This window comes from Castor canadensis, chromosome 9 (assembly GCF_047511655.1).
Source record: "Castor canadensis chromosome 9, mCasCan1.hap1v2, whole genome shotgun sequence".
Taxonomy (NCBI): Eukaryota; Metazoa; Chordata; class Mammalia; order Rodentia; family Castoridae; genus Castor; species Castor canadensis.
Window position 1 is genome coordinate 53740522 of NC_133394.1, and position 23221 is coordinate 53763742.

Below are 23221 nucleotides of genomic sequence, written 5' to 3' on the forward strand. Positions count from 1 at the left end.
GGCACTGTATGTTTACTAAATATCATATGTTAAGAGGAAAGATTAGTGGAAATATCATGATTATTTAAACATAGTTGGGATAAAAATAGGAAGGTTCTATTATTCATCTTTCTAGAACAGGCAATTAGCATTTGCTACAACTAGTCAACATAAATGATTGTGTGTGTGTGTGTGTGTGTGTGTGTGTGTGTATTTATGAAAACCAAATGAAAAGGCAACATGGAATACATGAAAGACAGTGTGTATTAATTAGGAAATTTTGGTCATCATAAAAGGAAACCAAATGCAAGCAGGTTTACCCAAGTGAAAGGAATTTATTGGTTCACATAACTTAAAAGCCTAGCAATAATTTGTGTTAGGCAAAACTTGATGAGTGGTTTAACTGATGTCATATGTTAGCTCTTTCCATTGCTTAGTTCTGTATTTGATTTTTTACCATGTAGTGACATAGTGGCCACTACCAGCTCCTGGAATCCAGCCTTTTATCTTTTTCAGCTGCCATAGAGCCTCTGTTTTCTGTTAGGTCCAGTAAAAGTCTCAGGATTGAGTATCATTGTCTAGTTTGAACCGGGTGGTCAGGGATAAGCAATATACTGCTAAATGTTTATTCCTGAAGTCCCAGAAACTGAGGCCATTGCCTCTGAAAAGCAGGAGAGAAGAGAAGGAGGGTCTCCTAAAGAAAAATAAGGTCCTGGGGCCATAAGCAATGGCAGTTGATGGTGAGCATGGAAAAATAACAGATGTCACTCTTTCAGGTTTGGTATCAGATTTCTTTTAAGGATGAAGCATACAGTCATTTGTAATTTGTGTGATTGCATAAAAAATGCTTACTTGTAAATGTAAGTAAGCAATTCTAAATGCATTTTCTATATAAGAGTTTAGCTACTGCAAATATTAATGACAATGAGGAAAAAGATGGTTTTAAGTAATAATAATATATATTGTGATCTTTTAGAGGTGTGTCTTTAGTTTCATGAGTTCAAAAGCCGAATTAATGTAGTAGGAAAGAACTGCATGTTTAAGTATGCTTTATATTAATGATACAAAAAGAAATCTAGAATCAAATGCAATCTCAACAGTAAGTACTAGTTATAAAATATGTATTTATGGAGAAACTTTTGCTACAGCTTTTCTTTTTAAAATATATTAATTTTATAGAAAAGGACAAGGAGTTTTTAAGTCTGACAACATTTCTACAATATCCATCCTAAAAGATGTCCTTTCTAAAGAAGCTACAAAAAGGAAAATTAACCTCAACATATCATATGGTAAAAAAAGAAAAAGAAAAGTCTATCATTCTTTCTGATTTTTTGTAGTTGTTACAATAATGTTTCTAATGAAAGTGATTTATCTAATTGTACCTGGCCAACTTCTTCTAGAGATAAATGAAGTTTCAATCAAACATACTTTAAAGTTAATCCACCCAAAGCTGGAGTACCAGTTGCTTTTGGCCAAGAAAGTGCAATTAATTGATGCTTTAAAAGTAAGTACAGGTATTAAAGATTCATGATCATTATTTTAAATAATGAAATTTCCAAAATTATACTTTAATGTTATTTTGGGTTGAATTTTGACCATTAAGATCCTTCTGTTTTTTAACTTTAAATAAGGAATTGCAGGTTCATGAGGGAAACACAAACTTTTTGATCCCAGAATATCGCTGTATTCTAGAAGAGGCAGACCGTCTACAGGAAGAATACAAAAAGCAACCTGCACATCTTGAAAGACTCTATGGTTAGTGTCTGTTTGTCATGGACCATGTAAAAGAAGCCAGGCAGAGAGAGACAAAGATTATAATAGCTATGAACCAGTATTGCCAACTTACTGTACAGAATATTTGTGTTTTGCCAAGCTAGTTTTAATTTTTTTGATGGCACTTGGGTTTGAATTCAGGGCCTTGTGCTTGCTAGGCACATGCTCTACTTGACAAACTGTAAGTAAAAATTTAAAAATGAATTAAAACTGATGAATATGTGTGTGTATGTGAAGAAATGTGGTATGAGATGAATATAATCGATGAAGTGTAGTAATTTAGACTTTCCACACAAAGAATTTTCAGGTTTTATTGCTATTATAAAATATAAAAAATGCTTTTGTAATATTGGCAAAATTTTATTTATGTGCTGTGCCAATTTGCAGTTTAAAACTTGTTTTGCTTTGGTGGTAAGAAGGTGAATGTTTTACAAACTATAAAAAAAAGAGGAAAGGAACATAAAGGAAGAAAGGTGGTAGGGACAAAGAAAGGAACAGTTCAAGAGAAACAATTCTGTTAGCAGTATACATTAAGACCTGTTGTATGTTGCACACGGTACTATCTTTATGATCTAAGAATGCTCAACACATAGGTGGATTAGATAAAGCTTTTAAGAATAGATTAGATAAAGCTTTTAAGTGGAAAAGTAACCACTTGAGATATATGTATCAATAGAAATTCAAAAACTGCCAGCAGTTGATTGTCTGAATTAATAGTTTATATTTTATTAACATTATATCTTTAAAAGAACTTATCAGTGAAAAGAAATAACATTTTTCTTTTTAGGCATGATCACCGATCTTTTCATTGATAAGTTTAAGTTCAAAGGCACCAATGTAAAAACTAAAGTACCTCTTCTATTGGAAATTCTTGACAATTATGACCAAAATGCATTGATTGCTTTCTTTGATGCTGCATGTTCTGTTTAACAAAACAACAAAAAGTTGAAGTGTAATTATAAGGTAATTTTTCTCTCTTCTCTTTTTTTTTTTGGTGGTATGGGTTTGAACTCAGGGCCTTGTGCTTGCTAAGGAGGCACTCTACCATGTGAGTCACACCTCTAGCCCACAGGATAACTTTGTAATATTGGCAAAATTTTATTTATGTGCTGTGCCAATTTGCAGTTTAAAACTTGTTTTGCTTTACCATACCTGGGCATGGTGGTACAGACCTGTAATACCAGTACTTGGGAGGCTTTCTGGGCTACACACCAAGTTCAAGGGTAGCCTGAGTTATATAACAAGACCTTGTCTCAAAAAACAAAACTAATAAAAAAAATTGAGATATGACTTTTATGTAATGCTTCTGTTTCTTTTGACAAATAGGAATAAAAATAAAGATACTCTATTGTAGTGGTTAAAAAAATAACAAAAGTAAAGATAATTTTAATTTTTAACACACAAATGGAATGATTAGATATTAATAAATTTGGGGCAAGTGGATATTTTAATTTCTATAAATTGGGAAACATTTGGAAAATAAAAAGATTCAATTTTTATAAGACCCATATATAGTTTACACTGTGTAAACTATAGGCTTGAAAATGCATTTCTTATTTTTACATATTATTTGATCTTCAGAACTGTTCTATAAGTTTGTCAAATCATTACTGATTTTCAGTGAAGTTAATGTTATTAAGAGGACATGCTAGTATTTTATAAAGCTGGGAACAGAGCCCAAGTTCCTGATTCCTTTGTGTCATCAACCAATGTAGTAACCTATCTACCAATTATTTTTTTTTAGGAGTTGAAATTTGTTTGCAACTTACTTCTTTCTTATTTGGTGACATTTTATGACCCTGCTGAAGTTTGTGAAATGCTTAACTTGGATTAGTGCTTTAAATTGTGGCCGAAAAGTTAGCAGAGCTTGCTCAGACACAAGGGATCTTAACTGGATATGCCACAACCAGTCAAGCTACAGAAGAGAACTACAAGAGAATGGGGGCATCTAAGATTTTCTCGCCCTAGTCTCCACTAACTTCTTTTTGTTTTATATGAAGGAAAATAAGACTTTGAAGCTATAGAAGTTTGTTCATTAATCTTAATTCATATTTACTCATTTCAGGGGAATATCTTATTTAGGAGTTTTTAAATGGCATAGAGATAATGGAAAATAAGCTATTCTTTATTTTCAAGAAGGGTAAACTCATGAATTTTGCAGAAAACGATTCTCGATGTCATTTTATGTGCAAGTCTTAAATATTAAATGTAAAAATTTGTTAAAGACACATACGGTTGAGTTTTATTTTGATAGTCATTTTTTTTACCATATTTACTGATTTGGGAGGAAGGTGCTTGGGATTAATCCAGATCCTTGCACATGCTTACCTGAGCTCTTCCTCCAGTCCGTTTTTATTATAAATACTCTCATTTCTAAATGGAACATATAACTAGATCGCTGTGTATTTTTTTGGTGGGTGCCACAGTTTAGGGAAAAAAAATAAAAATGAGTATTTGAATTCCTTGTGATACACTACTCAGTTATATATTATCAGTAGATAAAGGTGGTATCGTGAATTGATGCATCTTCATTAGGGAAAATAAAACATACGACTGGGCTAGGGATGTAGCTCAGTGGTAAAACACATGGTTAGCATGTGCTAGGCTGTGTTCAACCCCCAACACCCCTCCCCCACCCCCAAAAAAGCATGACACAATTTCTATCTACTGTAATAGACAAAAGGGAGATGTTTACCATTGCTTGTGTGAACAGCATGGCAAATGAGATATGCAAATTAATTCTAACAACCGTATGACACGTAGATACTATTTCTCCTAATTAGAAAACTGAGAATTGGAGATAACTGAATTACTTGACCAAAACTAGTTAAGTCATTTTAGATCTTGGAAAGTAGTCAGAGTTGACTTAACCGAAGGTCTTCGGCGGCCTCAGTGGGCTCAAAGGCGGGGCGGCCGCTCGGCAGTGTTTGTCCAAACAGCCTAGACACAACCCTAGCCCGGAGCCCACGGACCGCTCGGTGCTCAGTTTAAAGTCGCATCCCCCACCCTTCCGCTTAGGCGTTTGTCCTCCCGCCGCGGTTCGACGTTTCCCCGCCCCGCCCCTCGTGGCCGCCTTCACTCGCCTGCGACCCTGTCGCTTCGAGTGACGTCACAAACCTCGGCCGTTTTCATTGGTCTATTTCAATAGTCGCGGGATACTTGAACTGCATGAACAGCCGCCGCACCGGCGGGCAGCTCGCTACATTTCGGGTAGCTCTTGGTCCTCCACGATCAGCATTGCGTCCTGCACGGGCCGGAGCCGGCTGAGCGGGCGGGTGGGCAGGCTGGCACGGGCTGCAGTGGGCGCACGGCTGGAGCGTTCGGCGGCGGCATCGGCGCAACTGGTCGGCTGGGCGGAGTGCACGCTGCTTGGCGCGGCTGACTGATCCCGCCGCCCGCCCCCGGGAGCAGTGATGTTAGGCAGCTCAGCGCCGAGGCCTGCGGCCCGCGAGGCGGGCTCGGCACTGCTAACATTGCAGCAGACCGGGCACCAAGAAGACCAGGAGAACATCAACCCGGAGAAGGCAGCACCCGCCCAGCAGCCGCGGACCCAGGCCGCTCTGGCGGTACTGAAGACCGGGAACGCGCGGGGTCCCGCGCCGCCGCAGAGGCCCAAGACGCGACGGGTAAAGGGATGCGAGGTGTCTGCAAGAGTGGGCTGAGCGCGAGGTGGGCCCGAACTTAGCCAGCAGAGGAGAGTGGCCAGAAAGCATCCTCTGTGCTTTCTAGGGGGTTTCGGGTTTGACCTGAGTTTCCGGTCAGGTTGCCGCTGTAGCTGCGTCTTGCATTATTCTTAGCATTGCACTTCTTACCGACGCTGCAGTCATGCTGCCTATCTGCTCTCCATTGAAGGCATCTTTCTTCACGCAATTGGGGTCAAAACAGGTCCCACAACAGAGCGCATCTTTGCCCCAGCTCGGTTGTTTTCCTCTCCACTTTCAGACGCCAGGCACCGCCCAAAGACCCAGATCCGTTTCCCCTCATCTACTTAAGTGATTACCTCTACTTTAGGAAAGGGTGTGAAGAAATACTTTGCTTTTAGTAAATTCCGCCATTTTAGCTGAATTTGCTCTGTTGCTCCACCCTGGGGCGAAAGTGGTGAATCAGTATTTTTATTTTCTTTTCCTAAACTTGTCATCTACAGGCCTGACATTCCACCCTGCTTGTAGCCTTGATCAGTTTGTAATTCCAATCAGTTCCATTTACAATTTTGTAGGAATGCCTGTGACAAATTGGAACACACCTTCTTTGATTACCCAAACTATTCTTTGTCTAGACTTTACCTCAGAAAGTTAAAATTTCCTGATAAGAGTATTTAGTTTAAAAGCAAAGCCTGAGACACATAAGGGGAAGAAGGGAAAACTCCACTTAGCAAGCTCAAAGCCAGTTATTACTTTCCCTTTAGGTTGCACCGCTTAAGGATCTTCCAATAAATGATGAGCATGTGGCTACTGTTCCTCCTTGGACAGCAAACAGTAAACAGCCTCCATTCACCATTCATGTGGATGAAGCAGAACAGACTCAAAAGAGGCCGGCTGAATCTAAACCAACAGTGCGTGAGGATGTCCTGGCTTTTAATGCAGCTCTTGCTTTACCCGAAACAAGAAAACCCCTGGTACCTCTTGATTATCCTATGGATGGTAGTTTTGGTAAGTTTTAAAGAAGATCTTGTCAAATTAAGGAAATTATAATATTTGATTGGGTTAATAACATTTTGCATTTTAAGACTCTTTAAGGTTTACTGTAATAGCTTAGAACGGGTGTGGTTTATCTCAGATTTTAAGGCTAACATTTGACCTGCTGACCTACAAAAGACCCAGATCCTAACCTGACACTCCTTGGGAGACACTGCTGTTCACATCAGTTTAACTAGCTCTTGAATGCTTATTTAATCAACTCCATGAATTTTTATTTTGGCTGGGACAATAGATTTCAGTTGTATTTATAAGACTCTTTTCTTACATACCATCTCAGAGAGTACTATTTGAGGATACAGTCTTAAATATTGTGATTATTTAAAATCTCTTTCAGTAAAACAAGTCTGAATAATCATCTCATATCAAAAAGTGATGCTGCCCTTCTGCAAGTTGATAGTGTAGCTGCTGTAGACAGTTCTGTTTACTTTGTGCTGTTTCTTTACCAGAGGGCTTTTGAGTCACTGGACAGCTCACCGAATCCATGTTAATTTTAGTTCTACTCATTGGTGGCAGGGGAGGGAAGAGCAGGAAGTCCTTTAGAAATTTTTTTATTCAAATTTTTAACCTCAAAGTGATCTTTGAAGTGAAAAATGATGGATATTTGCCTCAAAAAATAATATACTAGTTATCATATTTATCTTTTTGAACTGTCCAAAACAAACATAGTTTCTTTGTTATTAGAAACCTTTTAACTGATTCTAGTTATTGCCTGATTTTTGCTTTGAATATGTCAGACTATGGGATCTGTAATCTTTTAAGACAAATCTTAGATATTTTCTCAAAACTTGAATTTCAAGTACTGTGTCCTAACAGAATCACTGTACCAATCTGCTCTTAATCTCCCATGGAAGATGAACGATACTTTTAGAGAATACTGAATCCTGTTAGTGGATTCAGTATTTCTTTTTCCCTTTAATTAAAAGCATTCTAAAGCTATATGAACAGAGACACCAGAGTAAAATATTCTGTGGATTTTGACATGAATTCTTTTTAGTTGCATGAAATAAATGCTTTGATAATACTAGATTTCTTACAAGGATAGTCATTTTTTTGCTATTAAACCAAATAGAAAAATTAATCATATCTTTTGAATTGTCCCAGAATCACCACATACTATGGATATGTCAATTGTATTAGAAGATGAAAAGCCAGTGAGTGCTAATGAAGTACCAGACTACCATGAGGATATTCACACATACCTTAGGGAAATGGAGGTAAAGGCTCTCTGAATCCAGTTTGTATACTGTACTTATAATATATATGGTGAAATGAAATTGAGAGAATAATGCTTAAATATCTGAATTGCTTTAATGTGATAAAAAAGTTGATAGCATGTATCAACTTTGTTAATAAAGAAAAATGACCTAATTTTAACACTCTTAACACTACAAAACTTTTTCAACAGATTAAATGTAAACCTAAAGTGGGTTATATGAAGAAGCAGCCAGACATCACTAACAGCATGAGGGCTATCCTTGTGGACTGGTTGGTTGAAGTGGGAGAAGAATATAAACTACAAAATGAGACCCTGCACTTGGCTGTGAACTACATTGACCGATTCCTCTCTTCAATGTCTGTGTTGAGAGGAAAGCTTCAGCTTGTGGGCACTGCTGCTATGCTGCTAGCCTCGTAAGTCCAACTTGGTTTGTATGATTCTAAGTCATCACTACCTTTTGTATAGAAAAAGAAATTGTCATTTTTAGCTGTTACATTTTAATACCACACAGGGCAGAGTCAAGTGATAACTTTAGGGATGATGGTATGGGGGGTTGAGGATGAAATTGTTTTTGAATCTAGAACATTAGTTTTCTTAGATCTGGATTCTAGAATGACCATGGAGACTGGCTACAGTTTATGTCCTGAATTTTCAGCTACTTGGTGTACTTTGGTATTGCTCCCATCTTGAGCATTTCCCACCTCTTCAATTCCTTTGACTGCAATTGAGAGAAAACTAGGAAGTCCTCATTGATTTAAGCCTTTTAATTAGCAGTTAGTAGGAGAAATTATGGTCATGTATCAGTGGAAATGCAGTTGGTGAAGAGTGGATTTTGGAGTCCATGTATTCTCTGGCAGAACTTCAGAATTAGGACAAGGAAGCTTGTTTCTCTTTTGGGAGAACTTACTATTTAACCTTTTCATTGTAGAAAGTTTGAAGAAATATACCCCCCAGAAGTAGCAGAGTTTGTGTACATTACAGATGATACCTATACCAAGAAACAAGTTCTAAGAATGGAGCATCTGGTTTTGAAAGTCCTTGCTTTTGACTTAGCTGCACCAACAGTAAACCAGTTTCTTACCCAATACTTTCTGCATCAGCAGCCTGCAAACTGCAAAGTTGAAAGTTTAGCAATGGTAAGTTCATTTTGTTGGAGATTCTTAGGTTATAATTAGGGGCAAGCCCTACCCTTATACAGCTTTGAGAGACTTAGTATTCTAGGGTTAGTTTAATGTTGCCGTATACCACAAGCAAAAGATAGCAGTTAGGCCTCCGTTATCTCTGGGTTCTACATATACAGATTCAACCAACATGATTGAAAATATTCAGGGAAAAATAACCACATTTGTACTGAACATGTACAAACTTTCGTCATTATTCTCTAAACAACCTTTATAGCATAACTGTAACATCTGTATTTAGTAGCTATTAGATACTTAAAGTATATGAGAGATTATGTATACAAGTAGTACACTGTTTATATATAATGGACTAGAGCATCCACTGATTTTGGTGTCCATGTGCAGGGGTAAGGGGTCCTGAAAACACTCTTCACCTGGATGCATAGGGACAACTGTGTTGGGAAAACACTAAGTAGTGCTTTGCAGATAAAGTCTTGGAAGATGGTAGTCGGAAGAGTTGTTTTACGTTATTAAAGGAGGATGTATACATACATGTAAAGTATCACAATGAAACTGCTTTGTACAATTAATTCATGCTAATAAAAAGTTTAAAGGAGGGAAAATACAAGGTAAAAATGGAGCAAAAACATTTAGTGTGTATGTTTAAAGATGAGGTTGTGGGTTTTTCCATGGCTGGTCAAAAGGCAAGGATTTGATGTTTGAATTCTAGAGCTCTTGTGATCCTCAAGTATTTTTCATTTCAGTTTTTGGGAGAATTAAGTTTGATAGATGCCGACCCATACCTCAAATATTTACCATCACTTATTGCTGGAGCAGCCTTTCATTTAGCACTCTACACAGTCACAGGACAAAGTTGGGTATGTACTACAATTGCCTTCACACTTGCTTCACTGAAATGCTACTGCCAGGTTAAGTTAAATTGTCCTATAGAACTGATGGTTGTCTGGATGTTCTCATTTGGAGAAACTCTTCAAATATACATGTATAATATATTGGGCCATATCACCTGCTGCAGGGAAAGTAGTAAACGGATTAAAGTCAATATAAAAGAGATGGAATAGTGGCCCAAGAAATGGAAATGTTAAAGACCAGTGCTGAAATTTAAGTTAAACTTAAGGCCAACTCTAGTCATTGCCCTGTGTTGTTACTAACAAAACTCAGTGGTTCTCTACTCCCTTTTCTGTAGCCTGAATCATTAGTGCGAAAGACTGGATACACCTTGGAAAGTCTTAAGCCTTGTCTCATGGACCTTCACCAGACCTACCTCAAAGCACCACAGCATGCACAACAGTCAATAAGAGAAAAGTACAAAAATTCAAAGTAAGAATTGGATACCGAACTTGCTTTTCAGTGGTTCAGAAGTCTTTGACATTTTTATTAAGGAATGCACTGTAATCTACCACAGCCGTTTTCTTAGTCATGTGTTTGGAGAAGGTTGTAGTTAATGATGTTTTTCCTTTGCATTTGGGGGAAGATGGTAGGAAGAAGAGGGCCGGGATGTATGTTTTGGGGATCAGTCAGTGGTTCTAAAATCATCCACCTCATCAGAGAGAAATAGCATTGAATTCCTGATACATGTATTACTGTCTCCTTCACACAATGAATGTTTCCTTAAACTTTTTTTTCTTCTACTTAACAGGTATCATGGTGTTTCTCTCCTCAACCCACCAGAGACACTAAATGTTTAACAGTGAAAGACTGCCTGTTTTCTAAAATGTAAATCATTCAAAGTACATGGTGTACAGTTTTTATCTTAGGTTTTAATTTCACAATCATTTCTGAATGTTGTAGAAGTTACGGCCAAGGACAAATTATGGTATCTATCACTTTTTAAATGGTTTTAATTTGTATATCTTTTGTACATGTATCTATCTTAGATATTTGGCTAATTTTAAGTGGTTTTGCTAAAGTATTAATGATGCCAGCTGTCAGGATAATAAGAATAAATTGATTTGGAAATATTTGTTAAGTCAAAGTTAATTTGAGGTAAAAATGACTTCTTCAGGATGTCAATTAGCTTGGTTTGTTATATAGTGGGGAGCAGGAACCCTTTCTCTTTAGGAGAACAGACTCAAATTCAGAACAGTGGAAAACCTCAGCTCCACTGTTTTTCAGCTCTTTGCATACATTGTAGCCGCTTATGAAAATAATTTATTCCTCTTCACCTTTTACAAACTCAGCAATGATTATTGATGAGTTGAGCTTTTGTGCAAATTAACAGACCAAAAAGTTCTCCAGAAGGTTTATTTAAAAGCATAATGTTTAAAAGGTTTACAAAAATCTCAAGTTTTAAAAGGAATTTTGAATAAAAAAAAATACCCAGGGTTTTTTAGCATTAAATAAATATCCTTTTAATAGTATATACATAAATATACAACCATGTTAGCTTTAATTAGCAGGTCTCTTCTTTTTTCTCTTTTTCACTGGATTTTTACTTGGTGCTTTCTCTTGTTTTGCACTGATGGTCTGCATTCTGTGAATAAAGTAAATAAGAGTTCACCAACAGTGTGCTTGTTGAATTTTGGGTCACTATAATAGGTCACCTTTATTTTCTCCAATAGGATATAAAAGGTGGCAGCTCTGAGTAAAATATAGTAACTTTGAAAGGCATCCATTTTTATAGAATTACATCCTAATTTTTATAAATCACAGGATGAAGAATCCAGAGAAAGAACAGCTTAGATATCTAATGGAAAGGCATGTGTTTTTATAGTAGGGTAAGATGGAAGTAAAACCTGAAAGAGCCAAACCTCTAAAAGTCTGAGTACAATGTACACATTTAAAATAAAATAACCCAGAAATCTGTTACCTTATTTTCTTTGGATTCTTGTTTGGTTCTAAAATGATCATTTCTTCTTCTTCACTATCTGAGAGTATGATAGGGGCATCTTTAAGAAAATTTCAAAAAAGTTGTATTAACCTATTGAAAAATTTCCACATTTTATCAGGGGTCCCTGAAACTCATTTCCATACTTATAAGACAGCATAAGCTGCTCTTTGGCTGTAGGCTTACAGATATACTTTGTTCTTTCCAAATCTTTCCCTCTCTGAAGTAGCTCCTTAGAGTGGCTCAAGGGTAGTGCACCTACTTTGCAAGCGTGAAGCTACGTTCAAACCTCAGTCCCATCCCAAAAAAAGATTGTTTCTGTAAACTTTTACTACCTAAAGACTTATAATCACTTGATATTCATCATAATAGAAAAGTTAGGGGGCATATTTAATTTTTTTGGCAGTGCTGTGATTTGAACTTAGGACTTTGTGCTTGCTAGGTAGGTGCTCTAATTTGAAGTGAATATGCTAATTGGATTATTTGTGCTACTCTAAGATGGCACAGTTTTTCTCTTGCTGATTTTGCTTTTTCCTTATTGTAAACACTGACAGACTCCTAGAAACAGAATTAATGGATCAAAAGGCACATACAGGGTTGGGCATGGTGGTATGTGCCTGTAATCCCAGCTAGTCAGGAGGCACAGGTAGGATTTAGTCTTAAGGCTATTCTGGGCAAAACCATTGCCAAGGCCTTGAGTTCAAGCCCTACTACTACCAAAAAAAAGGGAAAAAAAATCCACATTAGAAGATACTTTCTGCCAAATCCTTCTAGAAATAATATTCCAATTTATACTTCAAGAAATGGTGAAGAAGCAATTTCCTTTATATATCTACCAATGCTGGTATTTTTAATACTGCCCAAAAAAAAGTAGCAAAAAAAATGTTATGTCATTATTTTCTTTGAATTTATTTCCTTATTACTACCAGGACTGAGCATGAAAAATGTTAAGACATTTGTATTTTCTTTGAGAACTGCTTCATATCCTTTGCCTATTTTCCCCTGAATATTAATTACCTATTTGTAAACAAAAATGCATTAATCCCTTTCCCAGTTGACTAGTTAGTTAGATATCAATTCTTTGTAGTTTTGTCTCTTCACATGTTTTGGAAAGGTTTTACTTTTCCCATCCTCCCAATTATCTTAGGTCTTCTTTCATTAACCAACTGAAAGTATTACTATTCAAACCAGAAACGATTAACCTCAGTAATCTTAGAAGAATATTAAACAAAGAGGTATATACAAATGCAAAGATGCTGTAGCACTGTAGTGAAGAAATGGAAACATTTATCAATAAGGGAACAGTTAGACCAATGAGGTACATTCAATGATAAAGAATTCTCTGTAACATTTAAAGTCCCTGTGTTTAAGCAGCACACTTCATTGCCCATGCAGTAAATAAATACTTGGAGTAAGTTTTGGAAGAAAACTACCAAATAGGTGGACAATGAGAAAACTGAATATTGGTTCCAATTACTGTGGATTTTTCTTCTTTACCTATTTACCTAATTAAAATTCAAAAAGCAGAAAAGGGGAAAAAAAAAAAGCCAGCAGGCTCTCAGTAATACTCATAAGCAATTTCTATGAAAGCAGGTGGTATGTGCAATACATGCCCTAGTTGAATCACCAGACTTAGTAAGTGCATCCTCTAGTTCTCTGCTAAACTAGTTCCTACATCATTTTGTGATTTCTGTTTTATTACCTAAAAAAAAAATCTCATGGATTTATTACATGGGCAGGCAAGAATTTGATTTTCTTAAAAGTAAAAATGGCCACAGGTAAAGATAAAGAATTTCTTCAGTTCTGCTGCTTTTAGAATACAAGAAACAAGCATTTTTAGAATTTTGTATGTTAATACTGCTATCTATTATGGTAGGCACTAGTCACATGTGGCCAATTAATTTTGTGTCACTAAAATAAAACTCAGTTCCTCAAACAAGCATTATTTCAAATGTTGCAGTAGCTACTGGGCCTAGTGGCAGCTATACTGCGGCGCAGATAGAGAACATTTCTTATCATATAAAGATCTATTGGGCAGTACTATATGTTATGATATGCACTTTTTATGTTTTCAGTCTAGAAACTACAAAAAAGACCTTGTTAGGAATGAGATCTTCAGGAAAATCATCTCCTTAAAACTGGCCCAGATATTGTATGTAAAACATTTAAATTACAATGTTACTATTATTTGCAGGCAAGGTGTACCACAAGTTCACAAAAATATAGCATATTCTTTTAGAATTGCTTATCATTTAGTTGAAACTTAAGTTACAAACTATTTAGCCTTTCTATATAATACATGTCTATACTTAATACATAATCTATTTTACCATAAGTAATTACAGATAATACATATTTCTTAGATAAACAGATCATGTAAAAGCCAAAAGCACCACCTACCCTGGCTTCCAATATCAGACACTTCTTCTCCAGTGTCCATTTTTGTATCAAGAATGACAGCCTCATGATTGCCATCCTCATCTTCCTTTTCAGACTCTTCAAGATCACCCCATGAGTTTTCTATTCCCTCTCCAATTTGGGCAGTTCCAGGAGTCCACAGCACAGGTTTAGAAACACTTACCAAGTTAAGAAAACTGAATAGCAAAAATACTGCTATGGCCTATTGAAAAATATCAAATTTTCTTGCAAGATTGATTCTTGGGGAGAAAATTCAATATAGCTATGCTATGGATGGTTGAATACTGAAGAAAAATAAAATTTACAATGTGGGCAAGATTATGGACATCATGATGTGAAAAACTGATAAGCTCTTGACATTTTTGTTATAGTAAATTTAGTTACTGTATAGTAGCACAAAAGTGCTTGCCTACATCATTATTAAAGTAAAGTTTTTGAAAAAAAAAAATGGATGCTGTAAGTTAGTTCTTATTTGGGGGATAGAACCAAGGGCCATACACATGCTGGGCAAGTGCTCTACCACTAAGCTATATCCCAGCCCCAAAGCTGGTTCTCAAAATAGACAAATTTCTGGGCTTTAGGGATAACTGAAGAGAAGCTGGGTGTTACACTATCAACTTAATATGACATCATTCTTTTAAGTGTTTTCTCTAACATTACAGTATTTCAGAAAACAAATTTTAGTATTCACTTACAGCCTTAACAAAGCCAAAAATGTTATGAATCTTCATTACTGCAAAAACCACCCAATAAAGATACACTTCTGAAGGAGGTTCAGCTTCTGCAATGATTTCTTCTGCTTTCTCCTCTATACTGGAGGTATCAATAGAGGCCTTTTCCATTTTAAAAGATGTGATCCTTTGATTTGGTATAGATTCTGCAAAGCCAAACTTCCCACCTTCTTTCCTGTGAGTTTTTGGTTTTGGTAGTGGGGAAAAGAAGATGGGGGAATGATGACAGCAAAGAAAGGAAGGAAAAAAAATCACTTTTATCCTTTGGTGGGCAAGAAATATTGGAATAGAATTTATTTGACTAACTTAACCAATTTATTATGGCTACCAGATATATAATAAAAGGTTAACCAGTTTATTATGAATATCAGATATACAATAAAAGGTTACCATAATTATTAAACCATGTGCTAGGTGCTCAAAGGATATTCTGGAATATCCATATCAGCTGTCTCAAGGAGACATTAGCCTTCCATAGGAAAGAAAAGGACACTGAAGTGCTGAGCTATTTATTTTAAGATAACACAGTTAAGACGTAAAGATGATAATCAACCTGTTTGTGTTCTATCCAGTAATTTGAGTTACTAGGTTCTTTTCCTAAGAAAGTGTTAACTTTTAAGAAAAATCTTACCGGCTTTTCAATATAGTTTATGCTTAAATTCAAATCTGAAGGTTATTAAAAAAATTTTTTTTTGCTGGTACTGGGAACAAGCACTTGTTAGGCAAGTACTCTACCACTTGGGCCACTTCCCAGCCCACTTTTATTATTTATTTGGTGGTACTGGGGTTTGAACTCAGGGCCTTGCACTTGCTAGGCAGGCACACTACCACTTGAGTCATGCCTTTAGCCTTTGATTTTATATTTGAGATAGGATCTCCCTAATTTTGCTCAGGTTAGCCTTGAATTCTCAGTCCTCCTGCCTCCACCTCCCAAGTAATTGGAATTACAGACATAGGCATAGGCTACCACACCTGGCTCCCTACTTTCAAAAAACACCCTAGAATATTCAACTGAGATTAACAAATAAGAACAATTATAAAAATTACATGGTTGCCCTTGTGTAAGAAAGGTCCTTAGAAAACATGCATAAAGGGCTGGGAGTGTGGTTCAGTGGTAGAGCACTTGCCTGTAATGTGTGAGGCCTGGGGTTTGATTCTCCAGCACCATAAAAACAAAGAAATGAAAATATGTATAAAAAGATAATCTAATTCTGAAAAAGTTAACTTACCTAACTTTCTGATCATTCTCCAAAGCTTTTTGTATTAGCTCTGTAATTTCTGCTACCTTCACACCAGCTATTTTACTGCATCTTAAAACCTATTAGTAAAAGTGAATTCTGTTAAAGACACAAATCAAATGGCTTTTTCTAGTGATACCAAAACCATGAGATTGATTTTTTCAACCTTTACAATTTAAGTTTTCTTTGCCAAATGTGAAAATACAATGTAAGCACAAATGAAGATGCAAGGCTCATTTTAAAATTTTTGATAATGGAGACTAACATTTATTGAACATTTACATATATGCTAGACACTGTGCAATGTACATTTATTCATCCTTAAAGAAACTGAGATCCAAAGATATGAAATCATTTGCCCAAAGTCAGTTAATACAAGGTCCAGCTAGAACTTGAACTAAAGCAGCTCCATTACTCTTAACTGCTCACACTATATGCTATATATTTTCTAAAAGCCTTTATGTGAATCTGATATATAGGTGGGTTTGAGGACTACTTCTAGTTGTACCCAAATTGTGAAAATAAAACTACCTGCCCTATCCTCATTTTTATCTTTTGATGCTTTTTTTTGTTTTGTTTTTAAATAGTGTAATGAATCTTTCTTGACTGGAATAAAAATAAAAAAGCGTCTTCTTCTAGTTGTGTCAATCTCTGGAGGGTCAAAGGTGGGAGCAGCAAGGGAGGAAGGAAGATATTTCATGGCTACCAGTCAACGGAACATAATGAACTGAAACTAGATTTTAATAATCTAGAAACCACTAATAGAAAGTCTCCTGGTAAAAGGAAGAGGCCTATTCTTACAAGGACATTAAAGTTAAAGCACTGACCTGATCTTTTAGTAGCATTATACCACCACTGGACTGGATGGTACAAATCTCTCGATGCTTATTCATGGCAATCACTAGCAAGCCATCCATTACGCGTTCTTCTCGTTCATTGGGATCTACCAATAAATATGTTCTGAAATGAACAGCAAAAATGATCCTGAGCAAGTCTGACACTGATGTGCATCATTTTTATAGAAACAGATTTTTTAAAATGAATGCGTAAGTGGGTATCTCTAGCAATTACAGTGAAATCACAGTAAGTTCAGACTGATTTTATTTAAATGATACATAATCTAAACCTATTGCTATCTCTGACTCAAGTCACTAATAAAAATTTACATACCAATGAGTAATTTAGCTAATTTTAAAGTTTTCCTAAAGTCTTGTACTATATAAGCTCTTCTAGTATCTGCAAAGGGCACATTAAAAAAAGTACTGCCTATTTTTACACCATCCAACATCTTAGCTGATGATAGTCATGTGGTTCCTGAGCCCTTATGTGGTTAGTCCAAACTACTGTGTAAAATACTAGATCTCAAAAACTTAGTAGAAAAAAAGGATTGTAAAATGTAGAATTCTCATTAAAGAATTTTTAAGATAATAATTACATAGTAAAAGAAAAAATTTTGCCTATTTTAATTAAATCAAGTACATAAGTTTGTTTTTTCACCACTTCCCTATAATAAAATTCTACACTACAATGACTAAAAGTTGAAATCTTTTGTTCTTATGCCCAAATTTGTTAAAGTACCTTCCTTATATTTCACCTTGTTTCTGAAAATTTAAGATTCAAGTTTTCACTTAAAAGCATCATTACATAGACCTAAAAGGCTCCAAGTTATTTGTTGTAGGATTTAGCAATGAGTTATAAAGAAACTGCTGGACAGCTGAAGGAAACTAAATTTTCCTCTTTGTGAACCCTTCTCCTTTAAAACCTACTTTTAGAACTACTACACCTAAAATGCTCCAAAATCCCTTATCTTCCATTAATCCACAGTATTTCTTACCCCCACTTTTCCAAATTAAAATCGTAGGTAACTCTCTTAACATTTGTACAACTAAAAAAGGTAAAATGTTACTATACCATAGTTAATTCATAAATTTGTAAGTACGCTATGAAAAGAAAAATGCTGAGACATAAAATTATACTTGTAAAGTTTTGTCACTTGTATTAATTGTTAATTAATGCCCTTACAAACAGAACTATAAGGTGCTTTTCTATTAAAGGAGGAGTTCATTCATTTGTACATGACACACTTGAATAGAGCAATAAAGGTCATTTATAATTTCAGCCCATAACAAGGTGAGACTGACCCTTGCTGGAAGAAGGCAAAACTGACACAAATGGGCAAGTGGTGGATGCTCAATGGTACAGGATCACGCTCTTCAGGTGTATACTGTTTCAAAAGAAAAGGTCCAATAATTACAGTCACTAAGTTATGAATACATAAAAAAAAAAATCTTGAGAATCAAATACTAAAATAAAAAGTGAAATTCCTTTAATCCTCAGTGAGTAGCTGAATCATCTTTTATAATTACCTGTTTGACTTTGCCATTTATGTTCTTCAAAACTGTACTTTCTTTGAAAACCTTCCTACACATTTAAAGCTTGAGTCAATTTTTTTTAGTAACTGTAAAGCACAATCCATCAGCTCAATCCACTGTTTTTAACATTTACCACTGCAGTCAACTGCAGTTAATTCTTACTCCCTCCTCCCCAAAGCAACCATTGATCTGCTTTTTAGTTCTATAAATCTGCCTTTTCTGCACATTCCACACAAATCAATTAAATGATCTGTAGTCATCTGATCTGGCTTTTTTCATCTACAAAGTAGATGATGTGGATGAAACATGGTAAGCAACCCATTCTGCAGATATATATTTTATTTATCTATTCACCAGCTGATGAACATATGGACTGTTTCCAGTTCATAGCTATTACAATTAATGCTTCTACAAACATCTGCAGACACACCTCTCATTCCTTCTGTACATTCCTAGGTATAGAATTGCTAGAATTTTTCCCCCTAGTCCTATTATAATTTATTCTAACATTACAAAGTAAAATGTGCTGAAAGATATACATGTAATAGTATTGTCCACTTTCATTGTTACTTTTCTGAATACAAAATGTTGTTTATGCTTAACTTTTTAAGAAAATGCCGTTTTCCAACTTGGCTGCATTATTTTACATTCCTACCTGCGATAACATACTATTTTTTAACTGATTTCTTTTTTCAGTCTATCATGCTCTACTTTTTTTTTTTAAACTTCCTGTGTCAACTTCATCCTCTGAAGGAAGATTGTCTCTATTGCTGATAAATCTTTGTCCTTACCTCTAAGTCTTTAAAGAGTCTGCTCTAGTCTAATCCCTCAAAACAGCATTATAGATGATTGCTCAAAAAACGGGCATTTCATGTTTCCTTAGGAAAACTTCAGGGCTCAAACTAATTACATAGCACTTTCATTTTTCTAGCTCATAATTTACATAAACCTAAATTTATCTACTCAACACAAATGAGAAAGACAACACAGACCAATGAGCCTCAGTATCATCTGGGGATTCTAAGAAGTGTGAATTCTTAGATCCTACATCTATCTTCCTCTGGAAGCAGAGCCTAGTAATGTCTTTTAACATGCCCTCCAGGTATTTCTGATGGCCTTCTGCCATCTACTTTGCTTAATGAACAGAAAGTCCTGGAAAGACATGTGAATCTGATGAACATCAGTCCTTTTCAATTACTGCATACCTTTCATAGGGTAGCATCTCATCATACTGACAATATGTATTTTTCACATGTGACCTTTAAACTAAGCCCAAACACTTCATCTAATAGTCAATCCAAAGAGGTAATCATTATTCTATTCTGGAAAACTAAGCTGGGTTCTTATTGACAGACTTTTCTGAAAAGGAAACAAGAGATTTCTAGGGCATTTTGACCATATGTAGTTTTACAGACTATTTAATTACCATCTACAACATGAGTTCTGCATATCTAGGATACTTATTCATTCATAGGAAGGATCCTGGTCCAAATCATGAGAACATACCAGTGTTACTTCATCTCCTTGGACAGAGACATCAGGTCTTCGGAAGTGACACAGGGCTACAATTGCAGCAATGCTAGCAGCATCAATAATATTTCCATCATGATTTAATAAATGTAGGTCCACACGTATTTGCCAAACCTGAAAGTAAATTTAAAATTTCTAACTGACCCAGTGGCTATTTATCAGAAAAACTAACACTGTGTACAAATAATTTTTTGCTTATAAAACATGCAGTCAATTCTAGTTTATCAATAAAAATGCCGAAAAAAATTAAGCCAAACATATGAAATAGTAATATAGTTCACCTTTATGTGAGTCATTTGACAAATTACGTTGTCTAAATAAATAAAATCATTCCAAAAGTTTCCTAACTCCAAACCTAATTATGTTTTACTGTGCCTGCTAACTTACAAATTTCAAATTCTTACATATTACATAGTATTTATAATAACCTTACATGGAATACAAACAGAAGTATTATATTGAGGTCAGAATGCGGAAAGCAAAGTGATTTTTCTGGAGTAAATATCCTTACCAAAACACCTTATTAAGAATACAGTTCAGATATCTTCATATAGCACAATCCATTGAGACTAAAATTTCCAATGTGAGCCTGATCAGTTGTGTGGCTCTGTGTAAATCAATAAACTTACACAAATGAAGGATTTAATCTGTTCTCCATCTATAAAAAGACACTACATTTTCCTATCAACTCACTTAAATGGCATTACAAAACAAATGAGAGGTTATATGAAAAAGCTACAAGTTCTGCAGCTAAAACATTTTTATATAAATCCAACTTGCTATTTTCACCTTTTTAAGATAATGTTTTTTTGTCTCTTCAGGGAGATTGTAAAAAAGGGTAGCACCCTAGAACATGTGAAGTGAGGTGAACCAGTACAGAACTAAATTAAGTAAAGCTTTGAGAATGAGAATAAAGACATAAGAACCAATGCATCAATAATATTCATCCTAAGATTAAGAATTTGGAGGCATATTCCCCACCTTTTCACCAGCAACAACACAGAGAGATTCAGTGTCTATACACTTCGAGTTTCTTAGACATCTTTCCAAGAGTCGGTTCAACTTCACCAAGAGATCTGACTGCCTATGAAAACAGAAATGGGCTAATGTCATGAAATACAACAAGAGATATTAAAATAACAGTATACTGCTGTAGGGTTTTCTATGGTTAAAGCAGCTTGAGAAAGATCCAAATACCTGCCAGGTTCAAAAGCTGGAGCAGCCATTTGAGACAATTCAAGATTAAAAAACAGAATACCTTCTGTTGGCCTATTAAGTTTTGGAGAAACAAGTTCACAGGAAACCTGTCCAAGAACTCTGCAAAGATAAAAGTACAAAGTAGTTTACTAAATATATTTCCTTTCCAATTAAAAAGGTAAAGCAATCTAAGGTCAGGAAGAGTGGCTCAGGTGGTGGAGTGCCTATCTAGCAAGTGTGAGGCCCTGAGTTCAAACCCCAGTACTGCCAAAAAGAAGAAGGAAAAAAAAGCAATTTAAAACAATTAAGTTTCTTTTTCTTTTTTTGGCAGTACTGGGGTTTGAACTCAAGGCCTCATGCTTGCTAGGCAGGCATTCTACTGCTTGAGCCACTCCACCAGCCCTTTTTCATTGTTTGGTATTTTTGAGATAGGATCTCCCAAACTATTTGCCAGGGCTAGCTTCCAACCACAACCTTCCTAATCTCTGCCTCCTAAGTGGCTAGGTGTGAGTTCCTGGTGTCCAGCTCAATCTTATTCTGGATATAGATAAAAGGCAGAAATCATATATTAAATATACTAGTAGAAATATATCAAGAACCTGTATTCCTCCTTTTTAAAACAAACATTGATGTCAGATGACATAAAGACTTGAGCTTTCTTAAGGGTTTTCATGTCATTGATTGCCATCATTGTCTGACCAGTCTCACAACTTTCAGATAAATACTAAAAACTTAATTCTCAAATTACTCAGGAAAAATAGGGAAGTGGACCCTGCAAGATGTTCAGGATCTCTACATTTCTCTCATTAGAATGTGAAAGAGAAGTGCTGGTAACAAATTCTTAGTCATCAGTGTTACCTGTTGAAATTTACAGAACTCATAAAGAACTACGTGACATTCCTATGGTACAAAATACGCTCATGATTAAAAAGTTAGTGAGACCACGGAACCAAAAAATTTTGCATTGAAGGAAACATAATCATTTTTGGCAGCTAAACGAAGTACTGTCCAGACGTCTAAGATGCTTTGTGAACAACAGAGACAAAGGTTATTTTCACCCCTCTCTGTTGAATTCTTATGAAACATGAAGCCAGTTACCTTGTTTTCCCAAGTTCCACAATACAGCAGCCATAATCTGTTCCAAATGAGATCCTGACGTTCCTATAATCGTAGGTTTGTCTGCCATCCAGCCGCTGTAAGCACAATATCCACTCATTTATTTCTTCAACAAATACTTATTAGTCAGCTACTATGTATGGTCCGGGGCTAACCTCTTGGACCAAAACGATTTCCTAACCACCCACCCCAGTGTGAAGTGGCGGGCTGGGGCGGCCTGCCGCCTAAGGCCTGAAAACAACCCGCCGGAGCTAAACAACCACCTGGGGGTTGGGGTGACGTGTGGGCGCTGCCCCGACCAGCGCAGGCCGCGCCTGAGTCCGCACCGTGTAACAGAGCGTGCAGGGTCCCACAGGAACCTTTTACCTTCTTCTCTTCGATGGCGCGGAGTAGGAAGCGGCGCTCACAGTTTGAGAGCGGCGTTTCCTTCATAGTGTCGGATCACGCGTCCCACAGGCACAAGAATTTGTGGAGAAAAGGGCACGGAGCTTTTTTACGCGCGCACCACTCGGTCCGCGGCGCAGAAGACTCGCGTCATCAAGGCGCAGTGGCTGTGGGGGCGGGGCAAGGCGGGAAGTCGTTAGTGCGCAGCCTCCAAACAAGGTTTGGGGTTGGCTAGTTGACAGGGAACCCTCTCAGAACGTGGGGGCTGTTCCTATGCCGGAACGTTTCCGGAGGCAGGACACCAACAACCATCGCCGTGAAAGAAGTTGGTAGGCTGCTTCCACACGTCGCCCTTTCTTCAATCCTGGCTGGTTGAGGCTTGACAAACATTGCTGTTTTGCAGACAAGAAAGTTGACATTTGACCACTAGAAAGCCCGGGAGGCGCACTGGAAGCGGGGCCGGGGGTAGGGGTGTCACATGGTAAGAAGGAGGTTGGGGCGACGCACTCGGATGCTCTTGCAGGCTGAAGGTAAAATCATGCAAGATTTGAGAAGCCGGCAAGAACTGAAAACGTTCTCACGTTGTAACTAATGTTGCCGT

The 23221-nt window shown here is 36.5% G+C and overlaps 3 protein-coding genes across 6 annotated transcripts in view; 2 read left to right on the forward strand and 1 right to left on the reverse strand.

Moving 5' to 3' along the window:
• The window catches only part of Bbs7 (Bardet-Biedl syndrome 7), a 42682-nt gene extending 38702 nt beyond the window's left edge, over positions 1-3980 (forward strand). The window contains exons 16-20 of one of the 2 annotated variants that reach the window (XM_020156707.2): positions 1159-1268; positions 1380-1483; positions 1611-1734; positions 2540-2715; positions 3497-3980. In XM_020156707.2, coding sequence (XP_020012296.2) covers positions 1159-1268; positions 1380-1483; positions 1611-1734; positions 2540-2682 — 481 coding nt within the window. In that variant the 3' untranslated portion in view covers positions 2683-2715; positions 3497-3980. Of the gene's footprint in view, positions 1-1158; positions 1269-1379; positions 1484-1610; positions 1735-2539; positions 3043-3496 lie in introns of those variants that run through there. The other variant, XM_074041644.1, reaches the window with a different exon arrangement.
• Positions 3981-4110: 130 nt separating this feature from the next.
• Positions 4111-11620, forward strand: Ccna2 (cyclin A2). 2 transcript variants are annotated; one of them, XM_074041647.1, is made up of 8 exons: positions 4111-5393; positions 6158-6401; positions 7551-7663; positions 7855-8078; positions 8594-8801; positions 9551-9664; positions 9994-10127; positions 10447-11620. In XM_074041647.1, the coding sequence occupies exons 1-8, from the start codon at positions 5166-5168 to the stop codon at positions 10493-10495; spliced, it is 1314 nt and encodes a 437-aa protein (XP_073897748.1). In that variant the 5' UTR covers positions 4111-5165; the 3' UTR covers positions 10496-11620. The 2 variants fall into 2 exon arrangements, with proteins under 2 accessions (XP_073897748.1, XP_020012298.1); XM_020156709.2 differs by having other exon boundaries at positions 4111-5378.
• On the reverse strand, positions 11133-22771 carry Exosc9 (exosome component 9). 2 transcript variants are annotated; one of them, XM_074041645.1, is made up of 12 exons: positions 22603-22770; positions 22219-22313; positions 21121-21240; positions 20905-21007; positions 19900-20037; positions 18163-18245; positions 16849-16981; positions 16013-16101; positions 14812-14958; positions 14035-14210; positions 11617-11695; positions 11133-11280 (listed from the first exon to the last, which is right to left on the reverse strand). In XM_074041645.1, exons 1-12 carry the CDS (start codon positions 22666-22668, stop codon positions 11196-11198), a joined length of 1314 nt encoding a protein of 437 aa, XP_073897746.1. In that variant the 5' UTR covers positions 22669-22770; the 3' UTR covers positions 11133-11195. The 2 variants fall into 2 exon arrangements, with proteins under 2 accessions (XP_073897746.1, XP_073897747.1); XM_074041646.1 differs by lacking the exon at positions 11617-11695 and having other exon boundaries at positions 22603-22771.
• Positions 22772-23221: the final 450 nt, after the last annotated feature.